Here is a 19057-nt window from a genome sequence, read left to right on the forward strand (position 1 = left end):
GAAGGCCAGCGAGCCAGAAGCTGACGTGCGAGGCAGGCGATCCGGCGGGCGACGTGCGGCTGTCCGGCGAGCGGCGTGCGCTGCGCTCTTGAGGTCCGGCTTGGCTGCGCGGCTTAGGGTCGTTGTTTAGGAGGGCGATCATCCCATCCTCGTCGCCACTGTTATGTAGTGGGTGGTCGCCCGAACAAACGATAGACTACGTGGTGGTGCATAGCACGCTTTATTCAGTACACAACAAGACAAGAGACAAACGGCCGGCAGGCCAACTATATACAACCCTGGGGACACACCCCTGGTCACCATTGGTGGGTTTGAATCTCCCGCCATGGTTCCCATTGGTTCCCCAGTGTAGGGCTAGGATCCTAGTTCCCATTGTTGTCCAGGACTGAAGCTCAGGTGTGTGTGCTGACCTCAGGTGGCGGTCAGTGGACACAACAGGAAATAAGCCCTCTCGGGGAAGGGGACTAGGAATGAGTTAGCGGAGGTGGGGAGCAGAGTGGACACTGGGGTGTTTTAGGAGGGAAGGCAGGCCCCGCAGCTTTTAATGGAAGGAAAAGGTACAGGGGGAGTCCAGACGCAGCGTTAACAACTGGGGCCCAATCTGCATCTAGCATTCGCTCCAGTGTTCTACCAAACCCACGCTGGAACAGAAAAGGATGCAGCTCAAAACCACATTCAGATACCCCCAAGCAATGTTCCCTCTAAGCTGTGGAGTCCTGTGAGCAAAAATTCTACTCTGTGAGCGACTGGCATTAAAGTTGTGAGCAGGTAGTTTGGCTACTGCATAAAATTAGTTTGCTCTGGAGCCCTCCTTCCTGACCCGAGACAAAAATGTGTGAGCCGGAGGCTAGAAAACTGTGAGCTAACTCACACTAACTCAGCTTAGAGGGAACACTGCCCCCAGGGGCCAACGCCATACAATTGCAGAGTCACCCCTGAACGGCCATAAAACGGCCATAACTTTATGCAGACAGTTACCATAAAACCGAGAGATCAAGGGAAGCGAAAGCAACATGCCGTCTGGACGCCGCCATAAAATCCGACAGTTAGTAAAAGTGAAAACAGCCTGCAATGCAGAGGGGAATTTCAATTCCAGCGTGGGTTTGGTAAGACAGCTGAGGGAATGCTAGATGCAGATGGGGCCAGAGATGAAAGATTTCACTTTCCAAAAAGGAGTTCCTGCAGCTGTCCGGCCCTCGAAAGAACTGTGCAGCGCAGTGGATGTGAGCTGCAAACCTGGCCGGCCGGGGGAATTTGTCCTGATAAGTTTCCTTGTGGGGGGGGGGGGAATTACAGTATCATTGCAACAGAATGAAAATTGGATCCCCGTTGATTGATATATTTATTTATTTGCTTCATTTATTATAACCAGCCTTTCTCCCCCAATGGGGACCCAAAGTAGCTCCCTAGGCTTGCCAAGTTCCCCCTGGGGGGCGGGGAAACCCCCGCCCCAGAGACCCGTTCCCCGCCGGTGGTGGATTGGGCCCCGGGGGGAACCCCATCCCGACGTGCACGTCACCCGGAAGAGACGTGACCACGCCGGGCACGTTGGGGGTGAGGCCACAGTCATCTGAGGGAAAACTCTATGGTTTTCCTTCGGATGGTCATGGCCCCGCCCCCAGCGTGCCCGGCGTGGTTGCGTCACTTCCGAGTGATGTGGATGCGGCACGCGCGCTTTGCGTGCGCACTCCAGCCACCACCCGGGAGTCCCCCGCTGCGGCGAAAATCAGACTTGGCAACCCTATCTCTTCCCCTATCCTCACAACAACCCTGTGAGGTAGGTTAGGGCTGAGAGTGTGTGACTGGTCCGTCCAAGGTCACCCAGCAAACCTCCAGGACAGAATAAGGATTCAAACTTGGGTCTCCCAGATTCTAGTCTGACGCTCTAAGCACAACACCATACTGGAACAAGGAAAGGGGGTATCAGACTCAAACGTAAGCCATTTGCAGCCTTTAAAACAACTGATCACTCTACTTAATACCTGTACCCCTGTGTATGTAATAACATTTTAGGTACCATGTTCCATGGTTCATCAATAATTTGTTGCTGTGCTCTGAACATCAAAAGATGAAAGAGATGCTTCAGATGACTCTTGGTTATGCATTCCTAAATGAAAGCCAGTCACACCGTTCTGTATGGCCCCAAATGCATTTTCCCCTTGAATGAAACTTACTTATAGCAGACAAATGACATGATCGAGGTTTATAAGATTATGCATAGGATAGAGCAGGTAGAGAAAGAAGTACTTTTCTCCCTTTCTCACAATACAAAAACTCGTGGGCACTCCATGAAATTGCTGAGCAGTTGGGTTACAACGGATAAAAGGAAGTCCTTCTTCACCCAAAGAGTGATTAGCACATGGAATTCACTGCCACGGGAGGTGGTGGCAACTATGATCATAGACAGCTTCAAAAGGGAATTGGATAAGCATATGGAGCAGAGATCCATCAGTGGCTATTAGACACAAGGTATAGATAGGAACAGTGTTCCCTCTAAGCTGAGTTAGTGTGAGCTAGCTCACAGTTTTTCAGCCTCCGGCTCACACATTTTGGTCTCAGCTCAGGAAGGAGGGCTCCAGAACACACTAATTTATGCAGTAGCCAAATTACCTGCTCACAACTTTAATGCCAGTAGCTCACAAAGTAGAATTTTTGCTCACAGGACTCTACAGCTTAGAGGGACCATTGGATAGGAACTCTCAGTCTGGGGCCAGTGATGCTCTGTATTCTTGGTGCTTGGGGGGGGGGGGGGGCAACATGAGGAGGGCTTCTAGGGTCCTGGCCCCACTGGTGGACCTCTTGATGGCCCCTGGTATTTTTGGCCACTGTGTGACAAGAGTGTTGGACTGGATGGGCCACTGGCCTGATCCAACATTGGCTTCTCTGATGTTCTCTTATGTTCTGTGTTACATGATTGTTGGTGACCTTGAAGAACCACAAGAAAACCAGACTGCTGCTTTTGCCGTGCAAAGATCTGATATCCTGGAATCTCTTGCAGAACTTGATTTTGGGGAATGGGCTTGAGGCAGTGACAAGGGTCATCTAAGGCGGGAGGTTTTGGTAAAAGCTTCCGGTCGCAAAACGCGTATCTGTTTTTAAAAGACAGATCACTCTGGTTTTGTTTGTTTTTTTGCTTTAAACAGCTCCGGCTCCTGCACTGGCTCCAGCGCCAGCCCCGGCCCCAGCTCATTCATACCCTCCCAGCGATACTGAGCCTTCAAGCCGTCCTCCCTGGATAACCGACGATTCGTTCTCCCAGAAGTTCGCTCCCGGGAAATCGACAACCACGGTCACGAAGCATATCCTGCCCCGAGGTGCTCCGGTGCCACCAGCCCCTGCCTCCGCCCCCTCTTACCCTCCTCCTTCGATTCCGGCCTCCTCCCAGGCCCCTGCCGTAGCCCGGGGAACCATCCAGAGGGCCGAACGCTTCCCGGCAAGCAGCCGAACTCCGCTCTGTGGACACTGCAACAGCGTGATCAGGTATGGCGACGGGACTTTTCCGGGGAGAGGGGTAGAATCGGAAAGCGTCTTGCGGCGGAGTCATTCAGAGGAGTGGCCATGTGAATTTGAACACATGACACTGTCTTTGATTTCAGAGGGGAGCTGTATCGGTCTGGGGTAGAACAGCTAGGTTGGAGTCCAGGAGCACCTTAGAGACGAACAAGGCTTTTGGGCTGTCCGCTTTCAAGAGCCAAAGCTCCCTTCGTCAGATAAGTGACGGAGGGAACTTTGACGCCGATCCTGAAAATCTTCCTGGTCTCACATGCTACTGGACTCATATCTGGATCAAACTGCCTTGTAGCTGAGCCAGACCATTGCTCTCTCGAGGTCAGTATTGTCTACTCAGAGTGGATTTATTTATTTTATTTGGCTTCTATCCCCCCCCTCCCCGCCGCAGCAGGCGCAGGGCAGCTCACATCATTACTACTGATAAAACAATTTCACAGTTAAAATTACAATAAATTAAATCTAAAAACAATACATAAAGTGCTAGCAATTGCGGGCACGGCTCTTTTGGTAGAAAAAGCCCAGCAGGAACTCATTAGCATAACAGGCCACACCCAACAGCAGAAACTTATTAGCATGTTAGGCCTCACCCCTGACAGCACAGCTCATTAGCCTATTAGGCCACACCCCCATGTTACCAGAAGTGTGGTCATCCAGCCACACCCACCTTTTGCTTCTTATTCTGTTGACCTTGTTTGTTGTCAAAACCCAGGGCCTTTTTTTGTAGCAGGAACTCCTTTGCATGTTAGGCCACACACCCCAATGTAGCCAATCCTAATGAGTTTCTGCTGTTGGGTGTGGCCTATTATGCTAATGAGTTCCTTCTGGGTGTGGTCAACTTGGGAGCCAGCCGGAACTCCGTTCCTCTGCGTTCCTGCCCAAAAATAGCCCTGATGGCAGGAGTCCACAATCAATTAGCGCACGGTCCGGGTCAGTTCAGCAAGGTACAGGCTGTCCAATGGTGTTCATGATATTGTTGGTGTTACTAAAATATTGATGGTATTGGGCCCAGGGCCTCAGATGGTTGCGGCGGCTCCTTAATCGAATGCTTGGTGGAAGAGCTCAGTTTTACAGGCCCTGTGGAACTGTAAAAGCTCCCAGAGGGCCCTGATGTCTTCCGAGAGCTCATTCCACCGGTATGGAGCCGCCACCGAGAAGGACCTGGCCCTTGTTGCTGCAAGCCCGGCTTCTCTAGGGCCTGGGAGGACCAGGTGATTTTGAGTACCCAATCGCAGTGCTCGCTGGGGAACGTATGGGGAAAGAGGGTCTTTTAGGTACATAGGTCCCTGGCCATAAAGGGCTTTAAAGGTAAGTACCAACGCAGCACCTTGAACCGAATTCGGTATGCTATAGGCGGCCAGTGCAGACCAGGGTGTCAAGTAGAGGTCCTTCACATCATTTGTTAACTGACCGTTTCCACCAGAGATGCCTGGGATTGATCCTGGGAGCTTCCTCGTGCAAAGCAGATGCTCCACCTCCGAGCCCTGGCCTCAGGGTTTTCAAGTACTGTTTCGGGAAGCCTTTGGGTCAACAGGGGGCTTTCCTTGAGAAAGACCAGTATTGGCAAAGAAGTTCCTCTAAAAGACAGCATGGTGTGCATGACCAGTCTCTCTCAGAATGCTCAGGAGCACTCTTCGTTTGTGCAGGGCAGCAGAGAAGCCCTAACTCAGGACCAGTGCTCCCTCTAAGCTTGAGTTAGTGTGCGCTAGCTCACAGTGTTTTAGCCTCCGGCTCACACATTTTTGCCTTAGCTCAGGAAGGGTGGCTCCAGAGCAAACTGATTGATGCAGTAGCCAGATCGCTCGCTCACCGGTTTAAAGCCAGTAGCTCACCAAGTAGAATTTTTGCTCATAAGACCACCCCTTCCACCTCCTACCGGGCTTTTCTACTCCATCCCTTCCCCGTTGGCTACCAGCTTGTCTGCCAGGTCAGTGGCTTTAGTAAGGGTTTGGGGCTCCTTATCCTTGATTAGACATTTTAACTCTTGAGGGATCTTGGAGTAAAACTGATCAAGGAGCATCAGTTGAGCTAAACCCTTCATATCGGTCACCTTGGCCTCAGTTAGCCACCTGCGGCGCTTGGTCTTGCTCAACCTGTTGGGGAAATGGCCAACTATTTATGTGATCTTGAAAGCCCCCCTCGCTTGATCCCACCGCGATATACAATAGGGAGTGAGTATTTTAGTTCCTAATGTATCCTGCAAGATGTGAGTTTTTGTTTTAATTGTTTTAACTTGTTCCATTTTTATTGCACTTGGTGCCTTAACTGTTGTAATCCTGTTGTATTTTATTGCACAGTTGTGCCTGTGTAAGCCGCCCTGAGCCCGCTTGCGGGGAGGGTGGGGTATAAGTGAAATAAAATAAATAAATAAATAAATAAGAACAGCTCTTATCAGATCTATGGCTTGCCCCAGGTCATCCAGCCAGGTGCAAGTGGAGGAGTGGGGAATCAAACCCGGTTCTCCCAGATTAGAGTCCGCGCACTTAACCACGACACCAACTTAACCACTAACCACGACACCAAGACTTGTTAGCCAAACTATAAATCTTTTGAGCTGCAGTGTTAAGGATTCTGCATTTTATTAAGAAGTACGCACCCGTGGAAGGGAGCATGGTCAGCAACCCTAACCCTAACCCTAACCCTAAATCTAGGGAAATGTGAATGGCCAGGACTTTTCCCTCAATATAAGATGACCAGTTAGAGATATTGGGCTCAGTGAGCATCTGCTGAATGAAACTCCCAGGGTCCACGTAATAATGCAAATGCAATCAGAATTTAATCCGTCAGTCAGTCGGTCATATCTTTTATTGGCATACTCAGACATAGTACAAAATAGGAACAAGCAAAATATACAGTTCAAGATTAAGAACAAATATATATATAATTCATGGTGAGACATGCCCCTCGTAAATTTTAATAGACTTCTCCAGGAATTTACTAACAGCCCTTGTGATTTCTTTCATTATCTTTTAATAAGCGACGATAGTCAATCCCATTTACCAGATTACAGGGAGGGAGGGAGGGATTACCAAAAAGTTCCCTCCGGGGATTAGAATATAGCTGGCAGTCCAGCAATATATGTTGGATGGAATCTGGAATATTTGCCCCACAAGGAGAGACTCTCTCACTATATGGAATTTGGAGGAATCTACCGTAAACAACGTTTGAAGGAAAGGAAGTCATCCTCACCAACGTAAATGCTTTCCTTTGTTGGGGGCTTGCAAGATCACATAAATAGTTGGCCATTTTCCCAATAGGTTGAGCAAGACCAAGCGCCGCAGGTGAGCCCATATAATATTGAACAGGACATAACTTAATAAGTTCTAAATCAAGGAGGCTCTGTTTAATTCGTCTAAAATTATAGGATTCATCAGATAGGAAGAGGTCTTCCATTGCGATTCCGAGAACTTAATCGTCATAAGCCAATCTCTTGTCTCTACTAAATTTAGACCAGTTTCTAAACAAAGGGGCTGAAATCAAGATAAACTGTGTCGATAGCATTCCCCTGATCCAGCAAGGTAGTAACTTTCTCAAAAAAAGAGATATTAGCTACGTGGCAGTGGAAAGGGGTCATCAAGTTGCAGCCGATGAATGGCAACCACTCAGGGTTTTCAGGCAAGAGACAAACAGAGGTGGTTTGCTATTTCCTGCCTTTCTTCTTCTTTTTTTAAGCCCCCGGAGGGGATTTTTTATTGATTTTATCCACTACAAAGAACTACAACAGAAAAAAAAGGAGGGGGGAAACTACATATACAGGAGAAAGTAAAGAACCCACTATTAACTAAAAACCCAAGAGAGGAGATCCTCCAACTAGCTTAGATACATCAAGTCTTCTCATCGTTGACCCTTTAATAAACTGAGTCAGACATTTATAGCCCTTTCCCCTTAGAGTTTAAATTTAACTGTCTAGTAACAGTACCGCCAATCATCCCAAAACCAGAGTTCTCAAAGGCACAATTCTTCAGCCTTTACTTCTTCTTTTCCCTTCTCTTCCGCAACTTATAAGGACTTTTTGGGGCTGCCGCCCCTTGCTCAGACAGAGAGTCCTCTCCGGAAGAACCAGTTTCCAGCTCGCCACTGGACTTGCTGTCTTCTTCTTTTTTCTCGTCCTCTGACCTTCCCAGCTGGACCCTTAGAAATTCTTGAGCTTTCAGAACAGAGTCAATCTTTTCTTTTTTATCTTTGATCTTAAAAGTTACGCCTTCTGGAAATAGCCATTTATATCCAATTGACTTTGTTTGAAGAAAAAGCACGAGTTCTTTGTATTTCTTTTTACGTTGTCTTACTTCAAATGGAATATCCTTTAGCGTTCTGATGGTGTTTTCCCCTGCTTTCAGGGGTGTTCCAGCAACCGCTTTCAGGATAGCATCCCTGACATGCCTTTTAGAGAATCTTACTACAATTTCCCGAGGCAGATTATTTTTCTTTATATATCCTGAGTATGATCTGTAAACCACATCCATATCATTGAGCAGCGATTCTGCCTTCATTTCTGTTACTGGGGCTAGTAGTTCACTCATCAGTTCTTTAAGATTCTCCCCTCTGTTCTCTGGCACGCCCTGGAAGCGCAGGACCATGTTGGCCGTATCCATTTGAACTTGCAGCATTTGATCTTCCAAGGAAGTTTGTTTCTTTTCCAGCTTTTGCACTTTCTTCTTCACTTTCTGTGTAGTTGCAGCCACTTCCTTTACCTTCTCGGCATCTTGCTTCATTATTTGTATTAAATTGTTTATTTGTGTTTGTTGTGCAGTAATGCCTTGAGTAACCACGGACATCTGTTCTTTGAAGTTATTCAGCTGTTCCAGTAGAGGGCGCATGTAGTCAGCTCCAGCCTTTGCCGTCTCACTGGTAGTTTCCGGTTTTGGGCTCTCAAGCCCTTTTGCTTTCAAAAGTCTTTCTTTATCCCTCTTCCCCACCATCTTTATAATTTGTTTACTTTTGCAAACTTTTTAAAAGTCTCTGAATGTGCGCTTGACCGCTTGGACTCACTTTGGTAAGTACTTCTAGGCAGTTTCCCTCGCGTTTTCTTCCGCTCCCCCACTCAATTGTTCAAAAATTCATGCGCATGGGAGGCGTCCCTCCCCCGCTTGTTTTTTTCTCCCGTTCAGTGGGGTGGGGTGGGGTGGGGAGCTATGTTTTTCTCTTTAAACACTATGAAATTGACTCACGTTCATAATCGGTCATTCTGGAGCTGTCCTTCCGGAGCTAAGACAAAAACATGTGAGGCGGAGGCTAATAAACTGTGAGCTAGCTCACACTAACTCAGCTTAGAGGGAACACTGCTGAGTGGTCACAAACTTTTAATGATTTTGAAGTCATCTGGGTACTCACATGTTTGTACTAGATCTGCCACATTTCATTGCAATTACAGGCACTAAAATAATAGTCCTGTCTGGAGTTAAGTCAGTCTGCATACGTTCCACTGAGATCTGTGGAACTTTGAGGCTCGGATGTTTTCCCCAAAAACCAGCCTGGTGCAGTGTTCCCTCTAAGCTGAGTTAGTGTGAGCTAGCTCACAGTTTTTTAGCCTCCAGCTCACACATTTCTGTCTTTGCTCAGGAAGGATGGCTCCAGAGCAAGCTAATTTATGCAGTAGCCAAATAGCTCGCTCACAAACTTAATGCCAGTAGCTCACAAAGTAGAATTTTTTTCCCCAAGACTCCACAACAGAGGGAGCATTGGTCTGGTGTAGTGGTTAAGAGTGCAGACTCTAATTCCCCACATGCAGCTGCTGGTGTGACCTTGGGTCAGTCACAAGTTCTCCCAGAGCTTTTCACTCAAGAGCAGTCATTGAAAGAGCTCTCTCAACCCCACCTACGTCACAGCAGGGTGTCTGTCGTGGGGAGGGGAAGGGAAAGGAGATTGTAAGCTGCTCTGAGACTCCGAGAGAAAAGCGGGTCTATAAATCCAATCTCCTCCTCCTCCTCCTCTTCTTCTGCTTCGTGTTTTCTACTTAGCTTTCTTGTTGTTGTTGCTGTTCAGTCACACAGTCGAGTCCAACTCTTCGCGACCCCAGCTGCATATGCATCGTGTTCCATAGATCTTTCTAAATTGGCACCACTCAAATCTGCACTAGAGAATGAATTTAACAGTCATTCCAACTTTGCAGAAAAACTCTTAAGAGTTGTGGTCAATGCTCCCTCTAAGCTGTGGAGTCTTGTGAGCAAAAAATTCTACTTTGTGAGCTACTGGCATTGAAGTTGTGAGCGAGTGATTTGGCTTCTGCATAAATTAGTTTGCTCTGGAGCCCTCCTTCCTGAGCGAAGACAAAAATGTGTGAGCCAGAGGCTAAAAAAACTGTGAGCTGGCTCACACTAACTCAGCTTAGAGGGAACACTGGTTGTAGTTCATGTGGAAGGTTGGGACTCTCCCTTAGAACCCTTGGCAAACTACAGTCCCCAGGATCCATTGGGGAAAGCCATGTGAGTTAAAACATTACACTGCCAACACAGGTTTTTATACAGTGGGAATGCCGTTTTATGTTTGCCTCCTTCAGGGGCTTTTGCCACGTACTGACATGCTGCTCTCTTTCTCAGGGGTCCTTTCCTGGTAGCCATGGGGCGTTCCTGGCACCCGGAGGAATTCAACTGTGCCTACTGCAAAGCATCTCTGGCTGATGTTGGCTTTGTCGAGGAGCAGAACAGTGTTTACTGCGAGCGTTGCTACGAACAGTTCTTCGCCCCGACCTGTGCTAGATGCCATACGAAGATCATGGGAGTAAGTCCAAAATAAAGCGCTGCAGCCAGTGTTCCCTCTAAGCTGAGTCAGTGTGAGCTAGCTCACAGTTTTTTAGCCTCTGGCTCACCCATTTTTGTCTTAGCTCAGGGGGGATGGCTCCAGAGCAAACTAATTCATGCAAGAGCCAAATCGCTCGCTCAAAGCTTTAATGCCAGGAGCTCACAAAGTAGAGCTTTTGCTCACAAGGCTCCACAGCTTAGAGGGAACATTGGCTGCAGCCATGCCAGAAAGTGAACTCTTTGGCAGAGACAGGCAGGGCTGGTTCCAGGTTGTGGGGGCCCCAGACAGGGAGTTCCCAGGGACCCCCCCCTTCTTCTCACCACCAGGCCCTCAAACATGTCCTCCTTCCCTCCCTCCCTCCCACCCACCAACATGCCTCATTCCTCCTTTTCTCTCCCCTGCCCACATTTTAGCTCCCCCACTGCCTAGGTTCACTGCCACCTGCAGCCCTTTGTCCCGTGGCTAGGGTCGTCGGCAAGTCTTCCCTTGGTCCCGGCGGGGGGCTTCAGCCCAGCTTTTGGAGTCTTCTGGCGCATGCGCAAAGTGCGCATGCTGTGATGACGTCACCCGGAAGTGATGTCGTCATGCCGGGCACATCGTACATCATAGAGTTTTTACCCAAACGCTAGAGCGTCCCCCGCATGAGATGCCCAGCATGATGACGCCAACTCCGGATGACGTCATTGTGACGGGGCTCTTCGGGGACAGGGCTCCCCCTAGGGTTGCCAAGTCGAATATCCTTACCGGCGGGGGAGCGTCGCCGGGCTCCGGGAGCCAGCACATCCCGGAGGTGACGCAACCACGTCGATCACGTTGGGGGCGTGGCCCAGATCGTTGGAGGGAAAACCATAGAGTTTTCCCTCCGACAATCGGGGCCACGCCCCAACGTGATCGATGTCGTTGCGTCACCTCCAGTGACGCAGCCGCGCTGCGCTTCGGGGGGCAGAGTTCCCCCCGGGGCCCGATTCCGCGGCGGCGTAAATCGGGCCTCCAAAGCGGGGGTTTACCCGCCACCCGCACCCACTTGGCAGTCCTAGCTCCCCCTGCTGACCAGCGGTGGGTTGGTGGGCCGGAAAGCGGGAGAAACACCCCCCCATTGGGGGGTTAGCAACCCTACCTGTGGCTCTGGGCAGTGCATGGAGCAGCTACGATCATGGCGGAGGTCTAGCAAATGGGTGGGGCTGACAACAGTGGGCCCTGGCAGCTTCCTCACCATTGGGTGTGCTGATGCCAACCCTGGAGTCCACTTTATGGGGGGGGGGCGGGTTAAGTGGCTGAAGGATGGATTTGGGGACAGCACTAAAGTGGACCAAGAAGGGAAAGCGAGATAGCAATGTTTGTAGATGACATCAGATTGTTTGGAATAATGGAAACTCAAGAGGATTGGGAGAAGTTCCCAAAAGAGCTCCCCCAACTGGGCAAACGGGCAATAACACAGCAGGTGAAATTCAGCGTAGGCGGAGGACAAAGTTATATAAAAGGTAAAGGTTCCCTTGCTCGAAAGCCAGTCGAATCCGACTCTAGGGTTGTGGTGCTCATCTCCGTTTCAAAGCCGAAGAGCCAGCGCTGTCTGAAGACGTTTCCGTGGTCACGTGGCCGGCATGACTAAACACCAAGGCGCACGGAACGCTGTTACCTTCCCACCGAAGCGGTACCTATTTATCTACTTGCAATTTCTTGCTTTTGAACTGCTAGGTTGGCAGGAGCCGGAACTAGAGACGGGAGCTCACTCCATCATGCGGCACCCGGTTCTCGAACTGCTGAACTACCGACCTTCCACAGCCTGCAGTTCAGCGTCTTAACCACTTGAGCCACTGCAGCTCCTCAAAGTTATATACGTTGGAGGAAAAAAAAAAGAAGAAGTTTTTTTTCACAACACGCTGACGGGTTCTGAGCGGGTGATGATGGACCAAGAAAAAAGATGTTTGGGTTGTAGTGGATCTCTTACCGGAATGGTCAATTCAGTGTGCAGTGACGTTTCCATGGTCATGTGGCCGAGGTGCACGGAACGCTGTTACCTTCCCATCGAAGCAGTACCTATTTATCTACTTGCAGTTTCTTGCTTTCGAACTGCTAGGTTGGCAGGAGCTGGAACTAGAGACGGGAGCTCACTCCATCATGCGGCACTTGGGTCTCGAACTGCTGAACTACTGACCTTCCACAGCCTGCAGTTCAGCGTCTTAACCACTTGAGCCATAAAACACCACAATTTAAAATCTCAGTTAGGGCTGCCAATAAATAAAAATTAAATTAGTCAAATGCCATCCTAAATAAAACTGTCTTCAAATGCCTTTGAGTGTACCTCCCTGGGGAGGTTGTTCCATAATTGTGGGGCTGCCACCAAAAAGACGCTGCTGGAGCTGCGGTGGCTCAAGTGGTTAAGACGCTGAACTGCAGGCTGTGGAAGGTCAGTAGTTCAGCAGTTCGAGACCCAAGTGCCGCATGATGGAGTGAGCTCCCGTCTCTAGTTCCAGCCCCTGCCAACCTAGCAGTTTGAAAGCAAGGAATTGCAAGTAGATAAATAGGTACCACTTTGGTGGGAAGGTAACAGCGTTCCGTGCGCCTCGGTGTTTAGTCATGCCGGCCACATGACCACGGAAACGTCTTCGGACAGCGCTGGCTCTTCGGCTTTGAAACGGAGATGAGCACCGCAACCCTAGAGTCGGATTCGACTGGCTTTCGAGCAAGGGAGACCTTTACCTTTACACCAAAAAGACCCTCTCTTGTGTGCCTGCTTTTTTGATTGGTCGGACAGTCGTGAGGGCCTCTCCCTGTGATCTTTTCCATTTTAAAAGAAAGATAACTGAGGGGTAACATGATAGATGTCTACAGAATGATGTGTACTGTACAGCAAGTGGATAGAAGGAACCTTTTTTCCCCCTCTCCCACAATACTAGAACTCTGGGTGACTCTATGAAACTGAGTGGCAGTAAATTCAAGCCAGACAAAATGAGGTTCTGGAACCAATGCTCCCTCTAAGCTGTGGGGTCTTGTGAGCAACAATTCTACTTTGCGAGCTACTGGCATGAAAGTTGGGAGCGAGCGATTTGGCTGCTGCATAAATTAGTTTGCCCTGGAGCCATCCTTCTTTAGCGAAGACAAAAACATGTGGGCCGGAGGCTAAAAAAAACCGTGAGCTGGCTCACACTAACTCAGCTTAGAGGGAGTGCTGTACCTGCACCCTCGCTGCCCTGAGATGTGGAAATGGCTAGTGATTTAGACAGATTTTAAAGGAGGATACGCAGATTTATGGAAGACAGTCCTGTCCAGTGTTCCCTCTAAGCTGAGTGAGTGTGAGCTAGCTCACAGTTTTTTAGCCTACGGCTCACACATTTCTGTCTCTGCTCAGGAAGGAGGGCTCCAGAGCAAACTAATTCATGTGGTAGCCAAATCGCTCACTCACAACTTCAATCCCAGCAGCTCACGAAGTGAAGTAGAATCTTTGCTCACAAGACTCCACAGCTTAGAGGGAGCATTGGTCCTGTCATTGGCTGTTAGCCATAACAGCTGGATGGGACCTCTGGGATTAGAGGCAGAACGCCTCTGGTGGTTCAGACGCTGGGAAGCAATCAGGAAGCAAAAGGGTTGTTGCCGGCAGGGGCTCCCTGAAGCACCTGACTGGCCAACTTCCTGGCAAACAGGATGCTGGATGAGATGAACCATAGGCCTGACCTGATGAAGGCTGGGCAGCATCTGGAGTCCTCCTCAGTCTGAGAATCAGCGCTGTCCTCTGGCTCGCGCAGGGTGCCGTGTCCCGTGAGAAGGGAGGCAGCCCTCTGCCGAACACTGACAGCTGTGGATTTGCCTGCAGAATCCCACCGTACCTCTGTCGCCGGCCTGCCTTTGGCTTCTCGGCAGGCTTCATCGCTTAATCCAGGTTCACTTAGCCGGCCTGGCTGTTTGGCAAACATCAATTTAATTTAATGAAACTTGCTGCGGATGACTCACCCATGAGACATGCCGCTCACGTCGGTGATGCCGGGGCTGTCAGCTGTAGGAAAGGGCAGGGCGTCAGATTAAATTGCATAACCATTTGTGTACGTAGGAATTAAAAATCTGGAGAAGGGAAGCGCCCGAGCATTTCAGGAGCGGCCAGAGTTGTAATTAGTGGTGGCCGCTGCTCCTCCGACTAGTCTATGAATGACTCGGTTGATAGTTTCCCCTGATTATTTGAGACTTAATTTCCATAGCTGTGCCACAATCCAGCACATACCTGATGTGTGGATAACACTGTCGTAGTTATTAGGAGGCGGAATTGTCATTAAAAGATACTCTTCTTGCACATCAACCTTCAATACGTGCAAAGGGGATGCCTTTAACCCTTTCGGAGAATCTTGTCCCCCCTCCCCCCGTTTGTGAAAGAGCTTTGCCCCTTACTGAAATAACCTCTCTGTAGTAGATAAATAGGTACCACTTTGGTGGGAAGGTAACAGCATTCCGTGCGCCTTGGTGTTTAGTCATGCCGGCCACATGACCACGGAAACATCTTCGGACAGCGCTGGCTCTTCGGCTTTGAAACGGAGATGAGCACCGCAACCCTAGAGTTGGACTTGACTGGCTTTCGAGCAAGGGAAACCTTTACCTTTTTAGGAAGACCGTGCCTCACATTTGCACGGAGGGCCCCATAAATACTCTCAGCAGCCCAAGCCCATAGCTACAGTGGGACATTTTGGGGCCTGGCCCCCTGACTTCCTGCCAAGGCCCCCTGACTTCCATGCAGCCCCCCCAACTCTCTGGGCCACCTGGAGGACTCCCCACCACTGCCCCTTCCCCAAGCACTGCTTGCTTCCCTGCATAGGCAAACATTAGGTGTTACCAGCTTTTGAGTACTCTGCTTCTGTTTTATGGGTATTTTTATGCCGCTTAGATCCAACCAGTGTTCCCTCTAAGCTGAGTTAGTGTGAGTTAGCTCACAGCTTTTTAGCCTCCAGCTCACAGATTTTTGCCTTAGCTCATCTTAGGAATGGCTCCAGAGCAAACTAATCTATGCAGCAGCCAAATCACTTGCTCACAATTTTAATGCCAGGAGCTCACAAAGTAGAATTTTTGCTCACAAGACTCCACAGCTTAGAGGGAACATTGGATCCAACGGCTGTTTTTTTTTTTTTTTTAATGCAGTGCTTTTTCAATTGCCAGCCGCTTTGAGCAGGACTTTGAAGAGGCGGCATAGAAATATCCTAAACAAATAAAGAAATGCAAGTGGACCAGAGTTCACGCCTTACCCCCTCCAACCCTAATCCCACCCCGGAATTCTAAACGGGGAGAACAGAACCCCGTTTCACCTGCGTGCCCGCGTTCGTATGTCACAGGTAGCCAGAACTGATTTCTGGTCATGATTCCCAGTGCCGGAGGGGAAGGAGCGAGCCACATGCGCAAGTCCAGCACCCGGCCAGGTTTGTGCACACCAAAATAAATATGGCCACAGTCCATAGACATGCAAAAATAAATCCACAAGAACTGTGCACAGTGTGCTCAATATTTCTTTAACAAAAATCGTGAAGTTATGAATATGAAAGTACAAAAGTAATAATAATACATTCAAGTTATAGATTCGGTTACATAAAGATAGAAGGTGACAACAACGGGACAGATTAAAGCTTATGTCTGAGAGACGTTCTCCTCCATTATTTGTGCAAGGTAATAGGTGAAACTGTTATCAAACTCCATGTGAATTGGGCAGCTTTTCCATTGAAGTGCAGTTTTTCATACATTATCAAACTATTGGTTAGAAGAAGACGTCTGTCGAAACGGCACTGCATTCCGGAGACTACCGTCCCGTTGCTGTCGCCTTCTATCTTTATGTACCTGAATCTGTAATTTGAATGTATCATTATTACTTTTGTACTTTCATATTCATAACTTCACAATTTTTGTTAAAGAAATATTGAGCGCACCGTGCACAGTTCTTGTGGATTTATTTTTGCAGGTTTGTGCACACACACGTCAGGGCTGAGTGTGACGTTTGAATGCAGGCGTCAGGGAGGAAGGGCCAAGCGGTCTCCTCTTTTCCAAAACGGCTCAGCTGCAAACCGCACCCTCCCGCGTCCAAACCGCACAGGAGCAGTGCCAGTCCTGGTCCCACTCGACAGTCTCTCCTACAGACCAACTTTACCCCGACTACGGATCCCTGGGCGCCCTTTGCTGGAGAAAAACAGCCAGCAATAGTTAGCGGGGGAAGGCTGAAGTGCTCCTCCCCCCCCCCCCAGTTTCTTCCCACCAGGGCTCTTTTTGCAGAAAAAGCCCAGCAGGAACTAATTAGCATAATAGGCCACACCCAGCAGCAGAAACACATAAGCATATTAGGCCACACCCCTGACAGCACAGCTCGTTAGCACATTAGGCCGCACCCCCATGTTACCAGAATTGTGGTCATCCAGCCACACCCACCTTTTGCTTCTTATTCTGTTTACCTTGTTTGTTGTCAACACCCAGGGCCTTCTTTTGTAGCAGGGACTCCTTTGCATGTTAGGCCACACACCCCTAATGTAGCCAATCCTAATGAGTTTCTGCAGTTGGGTGTGGCCTGTTATGCTAATGAGTTCCTGCTGGGCGTGGCCAACTCGGGAGCCAGCCGGAACTCCGTTCCTGTGCGTTCCTGCCCCAAAATAGCCCTGCTTCCCACCCTGTTTCCATTGCAGGAGAAGCAGCAACCAGGCGATCGAGGCAAAACCCGTGGCCCCGCTCTTCTGCTTGAGCTCATGCTAGTTTCTGAGGTTCACCTGTGTTCCAGGGGCACCCACCACCCACCTGCTCTTCTTTGCCTTTCAGGAAGTGATGCATGCCCTCAGGCAGACCTGGCACACCACTTGCTTTGTCTGTGCCGCCTGCAGGAAGCCCTTTGGGAACAGCCTCTTCCACATGGAGGATGGAGAGCCCTACTGCGAGAAAGGTATTGCGCAACAGCGCTGCTGAAATGTTGTGAGTCAAAAGCAACCTGGTGCAAACATCTATGGCTCTGTTATTCTTTCTAAAGCCTCCGGTCTCTTCACCCCCCACGTTAATCAGCACTCGTGCACAGGCAGTGGGTTGGTTAGATGCCTCAGAGGTTCTCTGTTGCCGAAAGAACAAACGAAGGTACCTTGCGGCACTTTGTTCCTTGACCATTCTCCTGCATCTAGACAGCCAGTTTGGTGTAGTGGTTAAGTGCGCAGACTCTAATCTGGGAGAACCGGGTTTGATTCCCCACTCCTCCACTCACAGCTGCTGGATGACCTTGGGCAAGCCGTGGTTCTGATAAGAGCTGTTCTTGAAAAAAGAGCACTTTCTGTAAGAGCTCTCTCAGCCCCCACCTACCTCACAGGGTGTCTGTTGTGGGGAGGGGGAGGGGAAAGGAGTTTGTAAGCCGCTCAGAGACACCTTCGAGTAGTGAAGGGCGGGGTATAAATCTAATCTCTTCTTCTTCTGCATCCCCTGCCAACCCCCCCCCCCCAAATGTCAGAGCCCTGGAGAAAGCTTACCATGTGCCAGTGTTCCCTCTAAGCTGTTAGTGTGAGCTAGCTCACAGTTTTTCAGCCTCCAGCTCACAGATTTTTGTCTTCGCTCAGGAAGGATGGCTCCAGAGCCAACTAATTTATGCAGCAGCCAAATCGCTCGCTCACAGATTTCATGCCAGTAGCTCACAGGGTAGAATTTTTGCTCACAAGATTCCACAGCTCAGAGGGAACATTGCATGTGGTTACATCCACTTACTGCATGTGTTGGTACTTTTCTTACGGATTGGCCAAGGCGACTACGGAGGAAGATTTGTTAGGGGACAGGCAGAAGGCGGCAATGATGAGCTGATCTGGAAGCTCAAACGCTCCATGAGGGCAGCTAGTAATATTTTCCATACCCTTGCTGTAGCTTTGAGCTAGTGTTGCCAAAGAGCTGCCACCGCCCCGCAGAATTTCAAATGGCCCGAGCTCCCCTTTCGCTCCTGGCAGCAGCAGATGTCCGAGAAGCTCTGTGTACGGTCCCTTATAACTAGATTTCATGGAGAATATTATCGGGACGGTCTTTCTTCCATCTATTCCCATAGAAGTCCATACCCAAGTGACCACAAATTTTTTTAAAAATGTTACTCATCTACGGTAAGTCAAGGACCCAGAGGAAGATCGCCACAGCTGACGTCACCACGAAGGGCCAAGCTTGCACGTCCTCCGCTTGCCCGCCACGTGTCGGGTCAGTAGGTGTGGTCCTAATTCATTAGGCATGATCCTAATTCAGACTGGGATTGGTGCAGACGGGGGGGGGGGGCCTGCAGCCCTGACTCTGGTGACATTTTCCCAAGCTGATCCCAGGGAGCTGCTCTTGGCCCCACTGGGGAAACTTAACCAATGGCTGGGCCCCAGTTTCGCTAATGGGGAACAGCAGCTCCTTGAGACACACAGGAAAAGGGCCCGGGGTAGGAGGCTTAAACCTCTTCTCTCTATACACCATGGTCCTGGTTGAAACGGGGCCCATGCAGGGCTTCCAAACACAGAACTTCCAGATCATGGCCCCGGTCACACGGGCCGGATATTGCGGGGGGGGGGAGGCGTGGCTAATAGCCCCAGCGCAGTTTGATCCGCGATTACATGATCAGACGCACCGGCGGCACACCAGCAGTGTTCCCTCTAAGCTGAGTTGGTGTGAGCCAGCTCACAGTTTTTTAGCCTCCGGCTCACAGATTTTTGTCTTCGCTCAGGAAGGAGGGCTCCAGAGCAAACTGATTTATGCAGCACCCAAATCGCTCACTCCCAACTTTAATGCCAGTTGCTCACAAAGCAGAATTTTTGCTCACAAGACTCCACAGCTTAGAGGGAACATTGACCACGGGTCCTTCCCTCGGCAC

General features: G+C 49.7%; 1 protein-coding gene across 1 annotated transcript in view; it reads left to right on the forward strand.

The window, feature by feature from the left end:
* LDB3 (LIM domain binding 3) overlaps nucleotides 1–19057 on the forward strand; it is a gene marked incomplete at its 5' end in the record, with an annotated part of 167514 nt that overhangs the window by 144378 nt on the left and 4079 nt on the right. The window contains 3 exons of the mRNA XM_015425655.1: nucleotides 3144–3480; nucleotides 10044–10224; nucleotides 17014–17134. Of these exons, the coding sequence (XP_015281141.1) occupies nucleotides 3144–3480; nucleotides 10044–10224; nucleotides 17014–17134 (639 nt within the window). The remainder of the gene's footprint in view (nucleotides 1–3143; nucleotides 3481–10043; nucleotides 10225–17013; nucleotides 17135–19057) is intronic.

Source organism: Gekko japonicus, unplaced genomic scaffold, assembly GCF_001447785.1.
Source record: "Gekko japonicus isolate JY-2015 unplaced genomic scaffold, Gekko_japonicus_V1.1 scaffold1137, whole genome shotgun sequence".
In the NCBI taxonomy this organism is placed as follows: domain Eukaryota; kingdom Metazoa; phylum Chordata; class Lepidosauria; order Squamata; family Gekkonidae; genus Gekko; species Gekko japonicus.